This window comes from Malaclemys terrapin, chromosome 6, assembly GCF_027887155.1.
Source record: "Malaclemys terrapin pileata isolate rMalTer1 chromosome 6, rMalTer1.hap1, whole genome shotgun sequence".
Lineage (NCBI taxonomy): Eukaryota > Metazoa > Chordata > Testudines > Emydidae > Malaclemys > Malaclemys terrapin.
This window is the reverse complement of record NC_071510.1, coordinates 56,462,416-56,480,622: the sequence shown is the minus strand read 5'-3', so window position 1 is coordinate 56,480,622 and position 18,207 is coordinate 56,462,416. Positions and strand designations below refer to the sequence as shown.

Below are 18,207 nucleotides of genomic sequence, written 5' to 3'. Positions count from 1 at the left end.
TTAATCTCATTATCTGTTTTCAAACAGGAGCTTCTTGGTAAACTGTAATAAAGCATACCATGTACCAAGAGCTATCTCTGAATCTGGATTTCCATATGAATCTACTACTTCTATTAGAAAGTATATTAGCAAGAAACCTGTTATACTTGTCACTTCCAGTATATGCCAGGGAAGCACCCTGATTTTAAATTACTTTTGATTTAAATGCTGATATAAAAAACATCTTGAATTCATAGCTTGACTATGCACATTTTTGGATGATGTTCTCTGCCCTTTCTCTACCCAACCCCAAATGTATTGCTGTTCAAGAACAACAGATAAGCCTTACGGCAGGGGACTTGCTGCGGTACTGGTTGGCATGCTGCTGGAGCAAATCCAGTGCTTTAGATTCAGTGGTTGATTTTGCGTTGATGCTAGGGCTGGTATTGACTTTCTCCGCCTCTTCTCTCCCTGACATCTTCCCATAAACAGGATAATGAAATCCTGGCGAGAGATAGGCCCCTGCAGATAAACAATAAATGCCACGTCAAGTTACTGTTTTTACATTTGGTTATACCAATGTAGGGTGGAGAGATTCCTATACAGTGGATTAAATCAAAAATGGATCATGTGACTATAAAATTGTATCTTTGTTCTTCCATTTTTTCAGCTAATTCACCCTGATGAATGGAGGTTATAAAGAGGGTTGAGCTTACAGACATTTCAGACATTTATGGGTCCTCTTAAGTGAAAGGAATAGTAACTATAATGGTTCTGACAGTAAGTGCTTAGAATATTTTTATAGGCAATAAACTATCTGTCAGTCTAACAGCAACAGCAGCCTGTCAGGGGTTGTGGAAACTGTAACTGGGAACTCTGACAGTTCATAAAAGGAACATCTTGTATTAAATCAGTTTAATCTGCAGAACTTTCCCTAGCATAAGAACAAGCAAAACAAATGTCATTCGTGAAGCTGCTAACAGCCAATATTAAAATGTAGGTTTTACTGTACTGTTAGTGTGTAAATCTTTACCAGTGTACAATGCCAGTTACAGAACACGTACCAGGATAGCTGTGCATTAGAACAGGAGAGACTGCACGGTATGCAGGATGGTTGGGATCATACATCTGTGGGTAAGGATAAGCGTGCAAGTACTGTATATATGACTGATGCTGACTCATTGGTGAGGAAACGGCCACTCTAGCACCCCGAGAGTCCTTCCAATTTACAGGAGTCTTTCGATCATCGTTTTTGATCTTGCTCTCCTCCAATGACTGGGAATCAGAACGCTTGACCTCTTTCGGTTCCTCTTTAATGCTTGTTAATGAGACAGGGAGGTTGGATATGGAACCTTCCTTATTAGGTGTTTTTCTAGGGCTGTCTTCTTTTAGTTTTTTCTCCCGATCAAGTTCTTCTGATTTTTGCTGATCAAGGTATTTAGGCTGGTAGACATAATGATGCCATGTTCTTGAATCTGCGTCCTGATATGAGGGAGAAATACATTTTGTTCTAAATGCACATTGTGAAACAAGATAGTTATTGATATTTGTCATACTTCTGTAGATGTCTTTTTTTATAGAAGTGTTAACAACACACCCAGATTATGTATATTATAGGACAGACATGCTTCTTATAGGTTCAATATACTTTTAAGCTCAAACTCCAGCCAACATTACAATGTAATAGCAATAAACGTCTATCATAATCTGATTGAATTATTTCATTTTATATCCTTTCCCATGCCTTTAACTAGTTTAATCACAAATTACATACATATTAATTTTAACACCTATGTGATCATACTATACATGTATTTTGATTAATGGCCATAGAGAGATTTTCCTATCTGTGAACTACAACATTGCTAATGCTACGTCAAAGGACTTTGATAACCTGCAATGATGAACCTGAAAAATGGATCTTGCTGGAAAGGTGCTTACCTTGGCCTTGATCCTGCCAACATTTGTATACTTGAGTAACTCTGTGCATTACAGTCCCACTCAACTCAGTGGGACTGTTCACATGGGTAAAGTTATAAAATCACTGTTCACAGGATTGAAGTCAGGGTTTGAGAAATGTGTGTAGAATATGTCTAACTATTATAAAACAGTTTATAAACATGTTAAAGAGTGGGTATGTGGTTTCTTTACAGGGTTACATAAAACAGCACTATCTTTACTGAATAACAAAAGAACATTATTTTTTTATGAGATGTACAAGGGCTAATTACTATTATTTTACTTTAATGGTCAATGTTCACAGCATAAGAAATAGTAATAGGTAAACTGGATTAGCTTTGGTTCAGATACTCATCATTGTCCATAGAAATCTTCTCCTATCCAGACTTGAACTATCCCACTTTCCTTCTCATTCCATGACCCTCAGCCTTACTTTGAAAGATGGCTTATTAAGATGAAATCTGGAATGTGTCAAATGCCAGAGCATGAGGATATTCAGTGTGGGAGCACTGGATCACAGCAAAGAAACAGTAACATGTCTTGGTAGGGGTATGGATTGGAAGGCTGTCTAAGATGTGGGAAGACCAGGAGGAGCCAGAGTGGTAAAACCATCGTTGACTTCAGTGGGGCCAGGATTTTACCCATTGTGTGGGCCCACAGAGGTCAGGAGCTTACTGAGGACAGATAGGGAAGGATGTCCCCTTCACAATTTTGAAAAGGTCATGCTGGATTAGGATAAAGAGTTGAGCATCAAAGAATCTGCTCGCCCTTCTTTAGTAAATGTCAGCTGTCATTAAAAAACAAAACAAAACCAAAAAAACCCCAAGCCATTTTTCAAATCTACTTTGCACTTCATTCATAGCGAAAGGTGCTATTTCTTGAAATTTCACTCTGCTGCACTAAGCAGAATGACTGAAATTTACATTTAAGAGTTTTAATTTTACTTGTTTCTATATGAAAACATGAATTCTGATAATTAAGATTAAAAAATTTCTAATTAATTTCTTAAACCTGGATTCTGTCACCTCTACTCATGCTTGGTTTCCCCTCTTTCAAAAGCCACACTGAAAGCAATAGATCTACTCAAGGAATAAGGTACTACTCAATGTCAGAAAGGGTGGCAGAGTTTGACCCTTTAGGTAAGAGAGAAAAATACAACAAAATCATGTCAGTAAAACCTTAAGAATAATTCAAGATTATCCGTGTTCAAGTTCCAGTGGCCTCACCTGTTTAAATCTTGTGGTAGGATCTACTCCTGTCTGTTTCATTGAGTCCATAACAGATTTCATTTCCACAGCCTCCTTTATAAGCTGATGGTTTTCCATTTGTTTGGCTTTGAAACTATCAGACTGAAGCTGCTGCTGATGATTGGAAAGAATCTGTGATTTGCTTGTCTCTTCAGCTTTGCTGGGGACTGATGACCCTATTTTAGTGTTATTTTTGCTTGTCTCTGGAACTGAAGGAGCCTTTGAGATAGTAGCAGAGGGGATATTTTTCTGCTTGTTGTCATCCTTTCCTAGTTCCTTCAGTGAAGGTTCGCTCTTCCTTTCACAGTCTCTCCCAGTTTGTGCCATTTTCTGCTCTGCCAGTCTCTGGTCCTCATAATATTTTTCATACTGCTGCCTATAGGCAGGGTTAGAGGCCATTAAGGACTTTTGGTCCATGTAAAGCCCATAGGCATACTGTCCATAATAAAGTGACTGGGCAAGTGCAGGATGTCTCTGAGTTATTACTGACTGATGCTGAGGCTGTAAATTAATGGAATTAGTATCATTTTTCTTGGAATCTGATGCTTCTGTCTTGTCTTTCTTTTCAGCCTCTTCCTCGGCCTCCTTTTTGATCTTCAGTCCCTGTGAGGTACTGCTGTTCCCAGCTGCAGGGGTGCTGACTTGTCCAGAGTGCATGTAACTTGGAGAATAATAAGGATCGTAGCCATGGTAATAGGGAGAATGGGACTCTTTTACTTGTGATGATTGTGCTGTGATTGAAGAATGTCCTTTTACAACACTTTCCTTATTAGAAATAATATCTGAAGGAGAGCTGGCCTTTGACCTCATGTCCTCTGACCTGCTGTCAGAACCACCATCATCTGCAGCATCAGAAATATCAGAGTAAGCTGGGCTGTTGGTTTTAGCAGCTGCACTATCTGCACCATTTTGTGTCAACACATGCAGTGGCGCCAAAGAAGATTGTCCATTCACCAAAGTGCTGCATTCCATTCTGGAGGCACTCCCTATAGAAGGGCTGGGTGCATTGTCTGTGAAAGTGTAAACCTTATCCGCTTCAGCTTTAATACTTGCCATCCTGCTCTCTTGAGACTCTGACAGTCCATTAGCTAACACTTCATTCTTGTTGAGATGGTCCTTTAAAAAATGTCCAGATAAATCTTTCCCAGACCCTTTTGAATCCTCTAGCTTTCCCAGCTTAGAATCCATTTTAGGACTTCCAGTCTCTTTGCTTTCTTTGTCCTTCAGCTTTCTCTTCTCCTTTTTCTTTTTGTCTTTGAGTGATGTGAGAGCTGGGTTTACAGTGCTTGGCTCTCCCATAATTGTGGGCTTTGGTTGAATAGGTTTTAATGGAGGGCTCTTTGGTGTAGCCTGAACAACAGTGGTTGTAAGTGAGGGCAATCCTGGTATTGTCCCTGTAGTGGTGGTTGTAAAGGCTGTAGTGGGTATAGCTATTAATTGGGGAGGAGTAGGAGCTGGAGCTGGGGCAATGGGCCTGGCTGTTTTAAGTTTTGACAGATTTTTATCCACTTTGCAAGTATTGGCTTTTTTGCCCTTGTCTTTATCTCCCACATTTTTCTTGTCTACTAATCCTTCAGCTTCCAGTTTGGGCATTTCAGAGGCCAAACTGCCATCTGCTACTGAACAATTGTCCAGCGTGGCTGCCATATTAGAAATTACAGGAAGGCTGTTCAATTCACTGTTTGGGCCCTTCTTTTTACCAGAATTCTTGCCAGTTTTAGAACTGATGATTGAAGTTGGGCCATTATTGGTCAACTCCCTTTTCCCCTTGGGTGTCCCAGGGGTATTAAGAGGGCAAGGAGATGTTGGTGCTTTTAGCTGATCAAAACTTGATATACTTGTGCTTGGCTCACTGCATTCAAGTGCCACATTACTTAATGCTTCCTCACAGTCTGAAATTTTATCTTCACTGTCAGGCTCAAACTCCAATTTGTTTTCTGGATCTAAATGTGCATGAGCCTGGTGGTAACGCAGTCCATTAATGTGCTTGTACTTTTTGTTGCAATTGGGGTGAGGGCAATCAATCAATACTGGAGAAGAGCAGCCTTGGTCCAAAAAAGTAGTCTCAAGTTTCCCCTGTGGGGTGGTTGGAGTGCTTCTAGAATTGGTGCGAATGCGCTTTCCAGATTTATTGTCCTCTGAACTGGAGTTCAAGTCTAGCTCCATTGGAGGCTTATTTTTCCTCTTATTCGTGGATGAGGGGCTGGCTTTGACATCGTCCACTGCACAATTTGGAGGTGTCCTGCGTCCACTTGAATTAAGGCTGCCTCGCCTCCCCTTCCCATTGGCACCACCCCTGTTCTTGTTCTGCAGTCCTCTTGACTCTGTAAAGCTAACATCATTTCCAGGTGCAGCTGCAGCAGACCTTGCTCGCTTTCCTCTCCCCCGACCTCCTCGCATTTCCAGGTCACTTGTTGGCGACTCACAAAACCTAAGTTAAGAAGAGCAGATGTCAGAACAGAGACTAAAACATCACCACCAGACACCATCAGCTATTTCAACCATTAACTGATATTTCAAATATCAGAACGACACGGCTTCATGTAACAGAATCTGCAATGCTGTTAGATAGGGTTACCATTCGTCCGGATTTACCCGGACATGTCCTCCTTTTGTGTGCTAAAAATAGCGTCCGGGGGGAATTTGTAAAGCACTCACAATGTCCGGGATTTCCCCCTCCCCCGGCTGGGAGGGCTGCAGGAAAGTCCCGGGCTGGACTCCGGAGCAGCTTCCTCCTCCCACTCCCCCCTCCCTGCATTCTGAGCCGGCCGGCAGCTCCTCCTCCTGCAGCCCGCTCCGGCAACCCTGTGCAGGGCCAGGGACCGGGTTTTGTGTTGTGCTGGGGAGCTCAGCCATGTGTCCGGCTGGCACAGAGCCCAACACCCTGTTCTGAGCAGCAGGGTAAGGGGGGGCAGGAGAAGGGACAGGGAGGTTCTGGATGGGGCAGTCAAGAAACGGGGGGGGGGCTTTTGGAGGGGAGTGGAGAAAGTTTTGGGCAGTCAGGGTACAGGTAGGGGGTAGGGTCCTGGGGGGCAGTTGGGGGGGGGGGTCTTAGGAGGGGGCAGTTAGGGGACAAGGAACAGGGAGTCTTAGGTAGGGGGTGGGGTTCTGGAGGGCAGTTAGGAGCAGGGGTCCCAGGAGGGAGCAGTCAGGGGACAAGGAGCGGGGGGTAGGGGGCTGGGAGTTCTGGGGGGGAGCTGTCAGGGGGCAGGAGTGGGGAGAGGGATCGGAGCAGTCAGGGGACAGGGAGCAGAGGGGTTTAGATGGGTTGGGAGTTCTGGGGGGGCTGTCAGGGGGCAGGAGTGTGGAGAGGGATCGGAGCAGTCAGGGGACAGGGAGCAGAGGGGTTTAGATGGGTTGGGAGTTCTGGGGGGGGGGCTGTCAGGGGGTGGGGAGTGGTTGGATGGGGCGTGGGAGTCCCAGGGGTCTGTCTGGGGGTGGGGGTGTGGATAAGGGTTGGGGCAGTCAGGGGACAAGAGGCAAGGAGGCTTAGATAGGGAGTGGAGTCCCGGGGGGCAGTTAGGGGCAGGGGTCCCAGGAGGGGGCAGTCAGGGGACAAGGAACGGGGGGAGGGTTGGGGGTTCTGGGGGGGCGGGAAGTGGGAGGGGCAGGGGCGGGGCTAGGGCGGGGCTCCTCCCGTCCTCTTTTTTGCTTGTTGAAATATGGTAACCCTATGTTAGAGGAAAGGTGCTCTTTCAAATAGGAATGTCATGAAAGAAAAAAACATTTGCTTCAGGAATATTACTGACAAAGAGAAAAAAAGTATTTCTTAGTATCCAAGAAAATATTTTAAAATAAACTCAATTTCAGTTTAATTTCAGATATTTTTTCAGTAACATAACAATTAGGAAATACAAATTGCCAGCTCAACGTCTGCATTTTGCAGTGTGTAAGAGAATTACTCATTTCTCTTCTGAATGGTTTCATTTATATACAGTTGTTCTTTATTAATCTCTGTACAGTTTCTTGCCAAAGATTTTGGGGGGGGAGGGGAGAGGAGGGGAAAGAGTAGAGAAAACACAGTCCCAGAATGACTGCCTACCTGGGAGGGGCCCAATCATGCTTTGTACAATCCAGCAGGGTCCCGACATAAGTCTTGTTCCGCCATGTAACATTTACCACTAGGACACCTGTAGGAGGAAGAGAAACAAAATATTATCACAGTTACAACAACTTTAAAAAAAAAACGAACAGAGCCCCATTCTTATTTGCTTTCAAAAGCTGTGGTCTACACTCTTCCTCTTTTCTGGTTTCAGTGACCTCAAGTTAAAAACCACAGGAAAGAGTGTGTGTGTGCGTGTGTGATCAAGATACAGCTGACAGAAGGAAATGGTTTTTGCCATGTCCTGCTGTAAAACGGCAACATTCACCTCTTAATTTTGCTATTACTGCACATAATTGCTTTCATTTGGCAGGCAGCCAGCATAAACTGAGCACCAGTTACCAGTGCTTAAATCAGTAGGTGACTCAGAAGAATGTGCTTTGTTTTCAACAATACTATAGTAGTGATATTATTTATTTGAAATGACCAATATCCAAATCACCACACACACAAGTTTTGTTAGATAGGGATATCTACAAACCCTCCATATTATTTGCATTCTCTTTCTCATTGTGAGCCTTCAATTAACCTGGCCTCCAACCTAAATTGAGGCATTTAGGAAGACAAATAATAATAATAAAAAAACCCCAATGTGCTGTTTCAATGTTAATGTCTTCATCGTTTAAAGCTTTGCTTTAAAAATACTTCTGTTAACATTTAAATAAATCCGCACAATAAATGCAGGCTTAAAATTTTGTTTTATCTGAAAAATCAATGTATTATTAAGTATGCACTGTTGGGGCTTCTTTTAAAAAAAATTAATGGAGGGTGTCATTCAAACCCATTTAGATTTCTCTCAACACTTTTTCACAGAGAGACAATTTATAATCAGGTTTGTGGACTAGTCAACATAATTACCCCTTTAATTCATTAGATACTGTAGATAAACATAAGGTAATATTCTGAATCAGTTATCATTTCTCTTTAGAATGCATGCTGAAAAGATTAATTTCACCTAGGCAGAAGAAGAGGCATGGTGCAAAATGTTAGCAGATTCACAGAAATTAATTTTAAAGAACTAATATTTTAACTAAAACTACACACACAAATCTTCTGGTTTGTATTTCTCTACACTCTCCTTGTTCTAGCTAGATCTAGCTTTCCTACAATGGAAAGAATAATGGCACTGTGCCAAATACGTTTCTAGCCTGTCTGCTTGCTTTGTGTTACCAGAGTGATTTCTAATTTTACACTAAAACTATCCCACTCTGAAGCACCAATGTAAAGTAAACATGTAACCTCCAGCTTATTTCCTTAGGGCCCTTTTAACAGCAGGAAAATATTTGAAGTGCTGTTAGCTAAAGTACTAGGGAAGAAGGGATTTCCTTGAAAATTCTCAATAGCAGATTTGAAAATGGTTCCCCATATGGTTTTAAGTTGCTATTATTATAAGTTGACAGTAAAATACCATATATTGTGGTAACATGGTCTAAAAGACAAAAAATAAATCACTCTTCAACCAAGGTTAAAAACAGGCTCCCAGGGTATAAAAGATCAGGCTAAAATTCCTATTTAGACAATCAGTTAAATTAAATTATTTTTTTATCATCTATGCTTTGATATTAACAAAATGGAATAGCTGGAGACATACATTTTATCCCGACCCCCTTAAAATAAAAAACAAACACCTGACAAAGCTGGGGTGTGTGTGTGTGTGATGTTTTTCTCATCATTTGCTCTCTAGGGCATCGTGTGTGGTGTCAGAGACCTTTCCAGCTGCTTAAAATTCTTCAGCATGTCAGCTATATTTACAGCACTGGAATATATTTGTATTGCCAGAAGGTTACTGCATTTTAGCTTTAGATGCAATAGGCTGAATCACTGTGTTTCAAAGTCTCTGATGTAGCACAAATGTATAATTAAAATTGCTTGAAAGGAAACATGAAAGAAACAACAAACCCTCCATTCTTAGAGTAATAAAATTAAAACCAGGAAAAGTCTGCACAGACACTTAACATTTGTCTGCAGTGAAAGGCTTTTGTTATTGCATTCCCCTAAGGGTTTCACGTTTCCAGCAAAAGCAGGCTTTGGATTGGCCAACTCCTGCTGCGAACATTACTATCTGATTGGCTGGGCTGAGCACTGCAGCACAGCCACAAAAAGCAAGTGCCTCAGATAAATGAGCTTCAAAGGGGAAAAATGATGCAACACCACAGAACAGAGCAGTGAGTAAGTGAGAGGGTGACTGACTGAGTGAGAGAGACTGTATATGCAGAAACTGTTTTATCGGGCAGGAATAATCCCAACAATGAGAGAGGCTTGCCTAATGTTTCTTGACTCTGTAAATCAAACACTGGTTTGTTTGCACTAACTAGGCTTGTCAATGTGACGAAAAGGTTACTGTCTGCTAAACTGCGTTGTGTTTATACACTGAGACTCATGTCATTGAACTGTTTAAGATAGCATTCAAACCTATTCAAAACTGTAAGAACTGAATTTGCTCACAGGAAAACAGGATTAAGAAAAGGATTATTTTAAAAAAATAATTAATTAATCATTAATCATCTGGCACTGTTTAAGGCAGGGTAAGATTTTATAAATACTGGCCTAAATAAAGCTGATACCTCCAAATAGTAAACCATTCCAATCTGTTATCATTTATAGAAGCTTTAGTTGAGTGGTCAATAAAACCAGAGCAATATTATATTGTGATTGATAAAAAAAACAAATAAATGAGGTAGTTTCATCTTCAAGAAGGAGGAGGGGAGAGAGTGGTTATACCCTTTGAGGAATCTCATCCATCTACAAGGCTCCTCTGCATAGGAGCTTTATAATTGCAGACTGATACTCCTCTATAAAAATATCTATTTATAACCGTGTCTGTAAAAATTGAGCAAACATATCAAGAGTTGCTTTCATATAAATCGCTGTGTGGATTGCTCTCATATAGAGAAATGTACATTCAGACCATATATGCCACTAGAGCCAAATGAGAATGGCAAGTTTTGGCTTTGGGAAAATAAATGGTATAGCATTTTACTCAAGTGCTGAAATCATTTAACATTTTGTGATCCCTGGACCTACTCAAGTGAATGGGCAAAAACTTAAAAGAAGGAAGAAAGTGCCATATGATGAAAATTAATGATTTTCACTGGAAAATTTGGTTTCTGCAAACTAGAAGCTCCAAACTAAATGTCAACTCTAAATTTCTGAACCATGGGGATACATTAAAATACTATTTCAATGGTAATGTTAATGCTTTCATCTAATTTTGTTCTAATGACCATAACCCTCAGAGTGGAAATCATAGATCTTTCCCATCTTTAAAATTCTATTATGCTATCTAGCCCATCTCTCTCTGCTACTACAGAATTGTTCCCTAAAGTACATTTTCAGTATGTTGTCCAGTCTTGTTCTAAATGTACAAAGCAACTGGGCTTCTACGTCTTCTCTTGGGAGATTATGCCAAAGCATTAGAACTCTCTCTGTATTTTCCTAATATTCTGTCTAAATTTAACCTTAGTTAAATTCATTTTGTTACTTCTTGGTAAAACCACATGTATCATCCTAAATGATTCTTCTCCCTCTTTGGTGTTTATAGACTTGTATACCATTATATTTCCCTGTACTTAATAATGTTAAATATATATAGTTTTTATATTGTGTATATATAGAGTATGTGTATGTTACATGTAAAAAAAAAAGAAAGAAAAGAAAAAAGCACAGAGACAGGCATCAGAAGTAGGCACAAGCACAGAATAATTGAAATCAATAAGTAATTCAATAATTCTTAGAAGCCATTCAAATGACCTTCAAGTATAAGAAAGTCAATGCTGTACATTTAAAATAATAATGTGTCAAGCAAATAGGAGTAAGTTTCCTTATAAATCAGTTCTACTAACATCCTACTCATTTTTGTTGGTCATTTCTAAGGCATCAATCCTTAACTTTAAGCATGTATATAGTCTCACTTCAATGGGACTGCTCACATGCTTAAGTTAACGATGTGCTTACGGTTTTTTGCTGGAATTGGGTCTAAAGTTCCTTTTAATTTGACAATATCTTTTTGGTAACAACATGCCCAGAATGAAACAGAATGATCTAGGTCACCTCTGAGACACATCTGTAGAAAGGAAGCCTTCGCTTTCTACTCTTTAAGAAAGGTTATGGAAGAGGATGAATTCTCATTCCTTCATGTACAGAATACAGAATCTCTTTAGCCACAGGGAAGTCCTCTAAGAATGTGCAGTGAAGGAAGCACTTTTAATCAACTAAAATTATAACAGACATGGTTTGAGTGAACAGAAACAACATGGGATTTTAGGAATGCCTCATAAGGAGACATACAACTGGAAGGCTCACTGCAGCAGAGCTCTGGAAGATGAAAATGGATGTGATCAAAACACTGGATAGCTAGAAAAAAAATGACTTGTTGACTCTAGTTAAGATGTATTATAATTGGCTCCTTTAGTCCAAATCTTTATCCTGGCACACAACTCAAGTAACAGAGCTACATAACCGGGAATTCACTGGGGATTGAGGGGGAAGGGATCTTCTTGCCAGGTTTCAGAAGCATTACATGGCCAGTAACCTCTAATCTTGCTGCATGTGAATCCACATGGAGCGTACCTGCAGATCCACTGGCCCTTCCCTGATCTCACCCACAAAACTCCCCCGTTTGCTGAGAGCCCATGTGCTTTAGTGTTTACAGACTCTTGTGTGGTTCTTCACATCCTGACAGATGCTGCTTCCTGTTCAGAAGAAACTCAATTGACAGAGATGAAAAAAATGTCTGTGTGCACATCTCATGAGTCATAGAACTACTACAAATTACGCCACTCTGTGAATGCTTTCGCTAGGTATTATCAGAGAAATGGTTTGGCCTGTCTGGAATTGTGGGTGGAAAGCTAGTGAAGACAAACTCTTAGAGGTGTGTCACAGTATCTCACCTTAGGTGTGTGCCAAGGTATAGGAAACAGCAGTAAAAAATGGTTACCTACCTTTCCATAACTGTTGTTCTTCAAGATGTGTTGCACATGTCCATTTCACTTTAGGTGTGTGCATGCCTCGTGCACAGTTGTCAGAGATTTATCCCCCAGCAGTACCTGTCGGGACAGCATGAGTGCCCTCTGGTGCCTTGCACCATTGCAAGCAGATATAAAGGGCCCTGCTGCCCCTGAACCCACTCAGTTCCTTCCTAACAGAAATACTCCGATAGAGAGGGAAAGGAGGACAGGTTGTGGAATGGACACGTGTAACACTATCTTTTAAGAACCACAGTTACAGAAAGGTAGGTAACTGTTTATAGTTCTCCAAGTGATAAGCACATGTCCACTCCACTGTAGATGACTCACAAGCAGTTTGAACTGGAGATGGGTGTGAAGTCTATTTGAACAGGGATTGCAGCACCACCTGTCCAAATCTGGCATCATCTCTAGATTAATGTGAGATGTCATAGTGAAAGGCAAATGTATGGATTGATGACCAGGTTACCACCCAACAAATGTCCAGTATGGGTACACAAGCCAGAAAGGCTATGGAAGTTGCCTGCGACCTGACTGAGTGAGCCACCACTTTGGCTGATATTGCCCCTCAGGGTAATCAGTAGCTTAAATGCATACAGCTGGAAATCCAGGAAGAGATCCTCTGGGTGGATACTGCATGGCCCTTTACTCTTCTGAAACAGCAACAAAGAGCTGAGACAAAGACTTAAAAGGCCTACTGATCAAAGTAAAAAAACCAAGGTTCTTCTAACATATGAAGTATGGAACTTTTCTTTATTCAAATGAAGCTTTGGAAAGAAAGTCAGTAAATAAACTGCTTGATTAATGTGAAAATCGGAAATCATTTAATTTTGGGTGTAAGGTCGAAGGAAAATGGTGTCCCTAAAGAAAATTGTATAGGGAGGCTCCTGTACTCTCCTAACTGAGGTTATAGCAACCAAGAAAGCCACCTTCATAGACAGGTGCAACAGAGAACAAGTCACTAGTGGCTCAAAGGGTGAATCCGTCAACCTTCGTAGAACTAAATTTAAACTCCACTGTGGAGGGTATAATCTGAGCAAACATTTTAGAAATCTGAGGGACATTGGGGTTTGAAAAAATTGATCAGTTACACACGGGAGGGTAGAAGGTTGAGTTAGTTCCATTAGAGTCTGGTGGCTAAGTGCTAACCCTTGTTTCAGAAACAAAAAATAGTCTAAGATATAGCAAACTGGAGCCTGAGCTGAAGGGATGCCTCTTAAAAAGGAACAAATGGACAATCTCTTCCATTTACAAGATAAGTAGACTCAGCTGAAAGCTTCCTATTATTTAGAAAAACTTTCTGCATCGCGTTAGAGAAAAACTCATTCTGAGGTTGTCAGCCATAAAACTTCCACACTGTCAGGAGGAGGTCCTGAATTTGTAATGAAGGAGACAGCTGTGGAGCTCTGACGGATAGGGCTAGTAGAGTTGAAAACTAATGCTGATGGGGCCATGCTGGGACTATTAGAATAAGGTAAGCAGAATATTTCTTGACTTTGGACGTGACTTTGGGAAGGAGTGGAACTGGAGAGAAAGCATACAGCAGACCTTGTGACCAGGGTAGGAGGAAAGCATCTGTCAGTGAACCCGGGCTGTGATCCCCTTGCGAACAAAAAAGATAACATTTTTGTTTGCTATTGTTGCAAACAGGTCCACTTGGGAAGTTCCTCACCACTGGAAAATGGATGTGAACACATGTGGATGAAGAGATCACTTGTGGTGACCTGTGAATGACCTGATCAGGTGGTCTGCCAGAGTATTTTGAACTCTCAGAAGGTAAACAGCTCTCAGGTTGATGGGATTGGTAGCAAAGCCCCGGCCTTTGTAGATCCAGAGCTGCCCTAATAAATTCTGTTCTTTGAAAGGCAAAAGGATAGATTTCTTTGTATTGATTAGGAGCCCCAGAGAGTGTCAAAAGTGGACTGAATAGTGGCTAGGGTTGAATAGTACCAGAGACCTGGTGCACCCTCTTAGTAGCCAGTCATCCAAATAGGGGAACATATGGACTCCCAACTTTTGCAGGAATACCACTACTACAGCCATGCATTTTGTGAATAGGCTAGGGCAGGAATCGGCAACCTTTGGCACGTGGCCTGTCAGGGAAATCCGCTGGCAGGCCGGGACGATTTGTTTACCTGCAGCGTACAGAGGTTCGGCCAATCGCAGCTCCCATTGGCCGTGGTTCGCCGTTCCAGCCAATGGGGGCTGCAGGAAGCGGCGTGGGCCGAGGGATGTGTTGGCCGCCGCTTCCCGCTGAAAGGCAATACTGCAGATTGGTTGTGGAATCTGTTGATCACAAATCTGAGAAACTGTCTGTTAATCTCCATGTGAGAAGCAGCACCGCTTTAAGTTAAGAGCAACGTACCAGTCCCCAGGATCTAAGGAAGGGGTAATAGACACTAGAGCAGGAGTAGGCAACCTATGGCACTCGTGCCAAAGGCGGCACGTGAGTGGATTTTCAGTGGCACTCACACTGCCCGGGTCCTGGCCACCAGTCCGGGGGGCTCTGCATTTTAATTTAATTTTAAATGAAGCTTCTTAAACATTTTAAAAACCTTATTTACTTTACATACAACAATAGCTTAGTTATATATTATAGACTTTTAGAAAAAGACCTTCTAAAAACGTTAAAATGTATTACTGGCACACAAAACCTTAAATTAGAGTGAATAAATGAAGATTCAGCACACCACTTCTGAAAGGTTGCTGACCTCAGCACTAGAGTAATCATACAGCCTTTTGTTTTCCTTGTTTAGCTGCCTTAGATCTAAAATAGGCCTCAGAGCGCCCCTCCCTCTCCTCCTCTCCCTCCCTCGCCCCACACGCTTTGCCTTCAGAATTAGGAAGTAACAGGAATAAAATCCCTTCCACTGAATGACATGGGAGCTTCTTGTATGGCCCCCATGAGAAGGCGAGACTGGACCTCCTGATGTAGGATGCTCTCATGAGAGTGATCCCTGAAAAAAGACAGGGAAGGAGGTAGAAAGGGGGGACAGAAATAAATTGAAGCGTGTATTCCAGTTCCACTGTGCTTAAGACTCACTGACCCATGGCAATGCGTGTCAGAACACTTAGGAAGTGGGATAGACAATTGGCAAAAATTGGGGTGGAAAGAGATGGTTATCTGGTGAGTGGTAGACTGCTCTCAATCAACAGGTCGAAATGATTGTTTATAGAGGACCCAGTTTGCCTATAAGAACTGGTAGCTGCAGAAGAGGAGGAAGGAGGAGGATGCCTCTTGTAACTTCTGCTCCTTTTTTTGGACAGGTCTTGGGAATGTGGCATGAAGGACTGAAACCATTGGGACTGCTGTGAGAGCAACAGCTTTCTTTTTGTTGCTGGTATATAGCTCTCCAGAGACTTAAGGGTCTCCCTTGAATCCTTAAGACTATGAAGCCTCTCATTGGTCTTATTGGAAAAGAGCAAGGGACCGTCAAATGGGAGGGCTTGGATGGTTTGTTGCTCCTCTGGGGGAAGACCTGATGACTGCAGCCAAGATGAACATCACATAATGATGGCGAAAGCCATAGCTCGAGCCACAGAGTCCGCTGCATTCAGGCTTGCTTGCAATGATGTTTTGGAAATTAATTTCCCCATCTCCTCCATAGCACTGAACTCCTGCTCATCAGAGGGCTTGTCTTTGAACATCACGATACTATCCTGCAGGCTGAAATCGTAGAGACCCGGCAGAGCCTCTGGGTTCAGGATCCTCAACTATAAAATTCCTCTGGAATAAAGCTTTCCGCTTTATCAAATGGGTCCCCCTTGTTTGTTTACACAGACCATTGCTGCCATTTTCTATGAATACCAACAAATTTTGCCCCTTGATATGCGGAAGGAACTCCACCCAAGCTAAACAGATGGTTCAATGCTCCCTTGATATTTATATGGAGACACAGATCCTGAGGCAACCAAGGTCTAGCTTTTTTGCTTCTTTTCTTTTCAGGGTAGAGTCCTGGTATCTCCGCCTCTCTTTCTGTTAGCAGCAGCAACTACCAGGGACCCTGGATGAGGTTGGTTATAGAAGCGCTCAAATCCCTTTTCCATCCTTTTAGCAGTGGGAGGCAGGGAAGATGAGGTTCGCCATAAAACCTTGACAGGTTCCAGCTTAGCCTCATTAATAGGGACAGCTACCCTAAACAGTCCTGCAGAGGCTAAAATGTCCATGGGCCTGAATGACCTTTGCTGCACCTCATATGGGTGGAAATACAGAGCTACAGCCACCCCCTCAACAAGTCTTGATGAGCTACTTGCTGTCTGGTCACCCTACATGCGCCTCTCACAGATACCACTCATTGGATACCAAATAGCAGGCCTGAAATTTATTGGCTACTGAATATAAATCTAGATAAATCTAGATAATAAAATATGTAACACAATTTTGGTGGAGGAAAAGTCTATGTTACTTCAGCAGTGATTTAAAAACAAAATCAGTAAAAGTAAATATCATAGCAGTGCTATATATGCTAAGCATTACAATACATATACACTAAATTCTTTCTTGGTGTTAACTACACTGTATACAACTCAGGAGACCGGTTGTGACATTAGTAAAAGAGAGAAAGCATAAATACTGTCTACGCTGTTCACCACAAGGATTTCAACTGGGCACTGGGGATCACCAAGGTAATGGTGGCAGTAGGGAGGGAGTAATTCTTCTCCCCCAGACTGTAGATTAGGAATGGGGCCACCTCAAGTCTAATGCTCTGAGTACCTTCAGAAACCCTTGCAGTCACCCCAACAACCCTGCAATGGAAAGGACTAGACTGGGGTAGGCAACCTATGGCACGTGTGCCGAAGGTGGCATGTGAGCTGATTTTCAGTGGCACTCACACTGCCTGGGTCCTGGCCACCGGTCCGGGGGGCTCTGCATCTTAATTTAATTTTAAATGAAGCTTCTTAAACATTTTAAAAACCTTATTTACTTTACATACAACAATAGTTTAGTTATATACACCTCTACCCCTATATAATGCTGTCCTTGGGAGCCAAATTTTTTTACCGCGTTATAGGTGAAACCGTGTTATATTGAACTTGCTTTGATCTGCCAGAGTGTGCAGCCCCCCCCACCAGCACTGCTTTACTGCGTTATATCCGAATTCGTGTTATATCGGGGTAGAAGTGTATTATAGACTTATAGAAAGAGACCTTCTAAAAACGTTAAAATGTATTACTGGCATGCGAAACCTTAAATTAGAATGAATAAATGAAGACTCGGCACACCACTTCTGAAAGGTTGCCGACCCCCGGACTAGACAATACACCTCTACTCTGATATAACGCGATCTGATATAACATGAATTTGGATATAAAGCAGTAAAGCAGTGCTCGGGGGAAGAGGGGTCTGCGCACTCTGTCAGATCAAAGCAAGTTTGATATAATGCAGTTTCACCTATAACGCGGTAAGATTTTTTGGCTCCCGAGGACAGTGTTATATCGGGGTAGAGGTGTACATGTAAGGTTACGAGAATACATTATTTGCTTTTATAGTTCTGTTAATAAATCATAATAAACTTAAGCCAAGATTTGTTGATGCCAGTGCTCAAAAGTTTGAAAATTATGTCACTTATTTAGGTTCAGAGTTAACAATTTAGGAGCCTAACTTTAGGCCCCAATTATTGAAAATCATGACTTTATAAAATATGTCATACTTTCAAGGCACTGCACAAGTAGCCACTAAATCAATTATAATAGGAGAGCAATTAAATGCTCACCGGGGATATAGATCACAGCAACTCGGAGCAGAGGGATAGCTCAGTGGTTTGAGCATTGGCCAGTTAAACCCAGGGTTGTGAATTCAATTCTTGAGAGGGCCATTTAGGGAACTGGGGTAAAAATCTGTCTGGGGATTGGTCCTGCTTTGAGCAGGGGGTTGGACTAGATGGCCTCCTGAGGTCCCTTCCAACCTGATATTCTATGATTCTAACTACCAGAGAAATGCTAGTTTACTTATGAG

General features: G+C 41.9%; 1 protein-coding gene and 1 long non-coding RNA gene across 6 annotated transcripts in view; one reads left to right on the top strand and one right to left on the bottom strand.

Moving 5' to 3' along the window:
- ZNF608 (zinc finger protein 608) overlaps positions 1-18,207 on the bottom strand; it is a 116,174-nt gene that overhangs the window by 4,612 nt on the left and 93,355 nt on the right. For all 5 annotated transcript variants that reach the window (XM_054032159.1, XM_054032160.1, XM_054032161.1 and 2 more), the window contains 4 exons: positions 7,228-7,315; positions 3,165-5,616; positions 1,044-1,461; positions 329-501 (listed from right to left, as the gene is read on the bottom strand). In XM_054032159.1, the coding sequence (XP_053888134.1) occupies positions 329-501; positions 1,044-1,461; positions 3,165-5,616; positions 7,228-7,315 (3,131 nt within the window). The remainder of the gene's footprint in view (positions 1-328; positions 502-1,043; positions 1,462-3,164; positions 5,617-7,227; positions 7,316-18,207) is intronic.
- Positions 9,342-16,546, top strand: LOC128839293 (uncharacterized). The gene is made up of 3 exons (XR_008445398.1): positions 9,342-9,456; positions 13,902-14,027; positions 15,519-16,546. It is a non-coding gene; the product is annotated as an uncharacterized LOC128839293 (long non-coding RNA).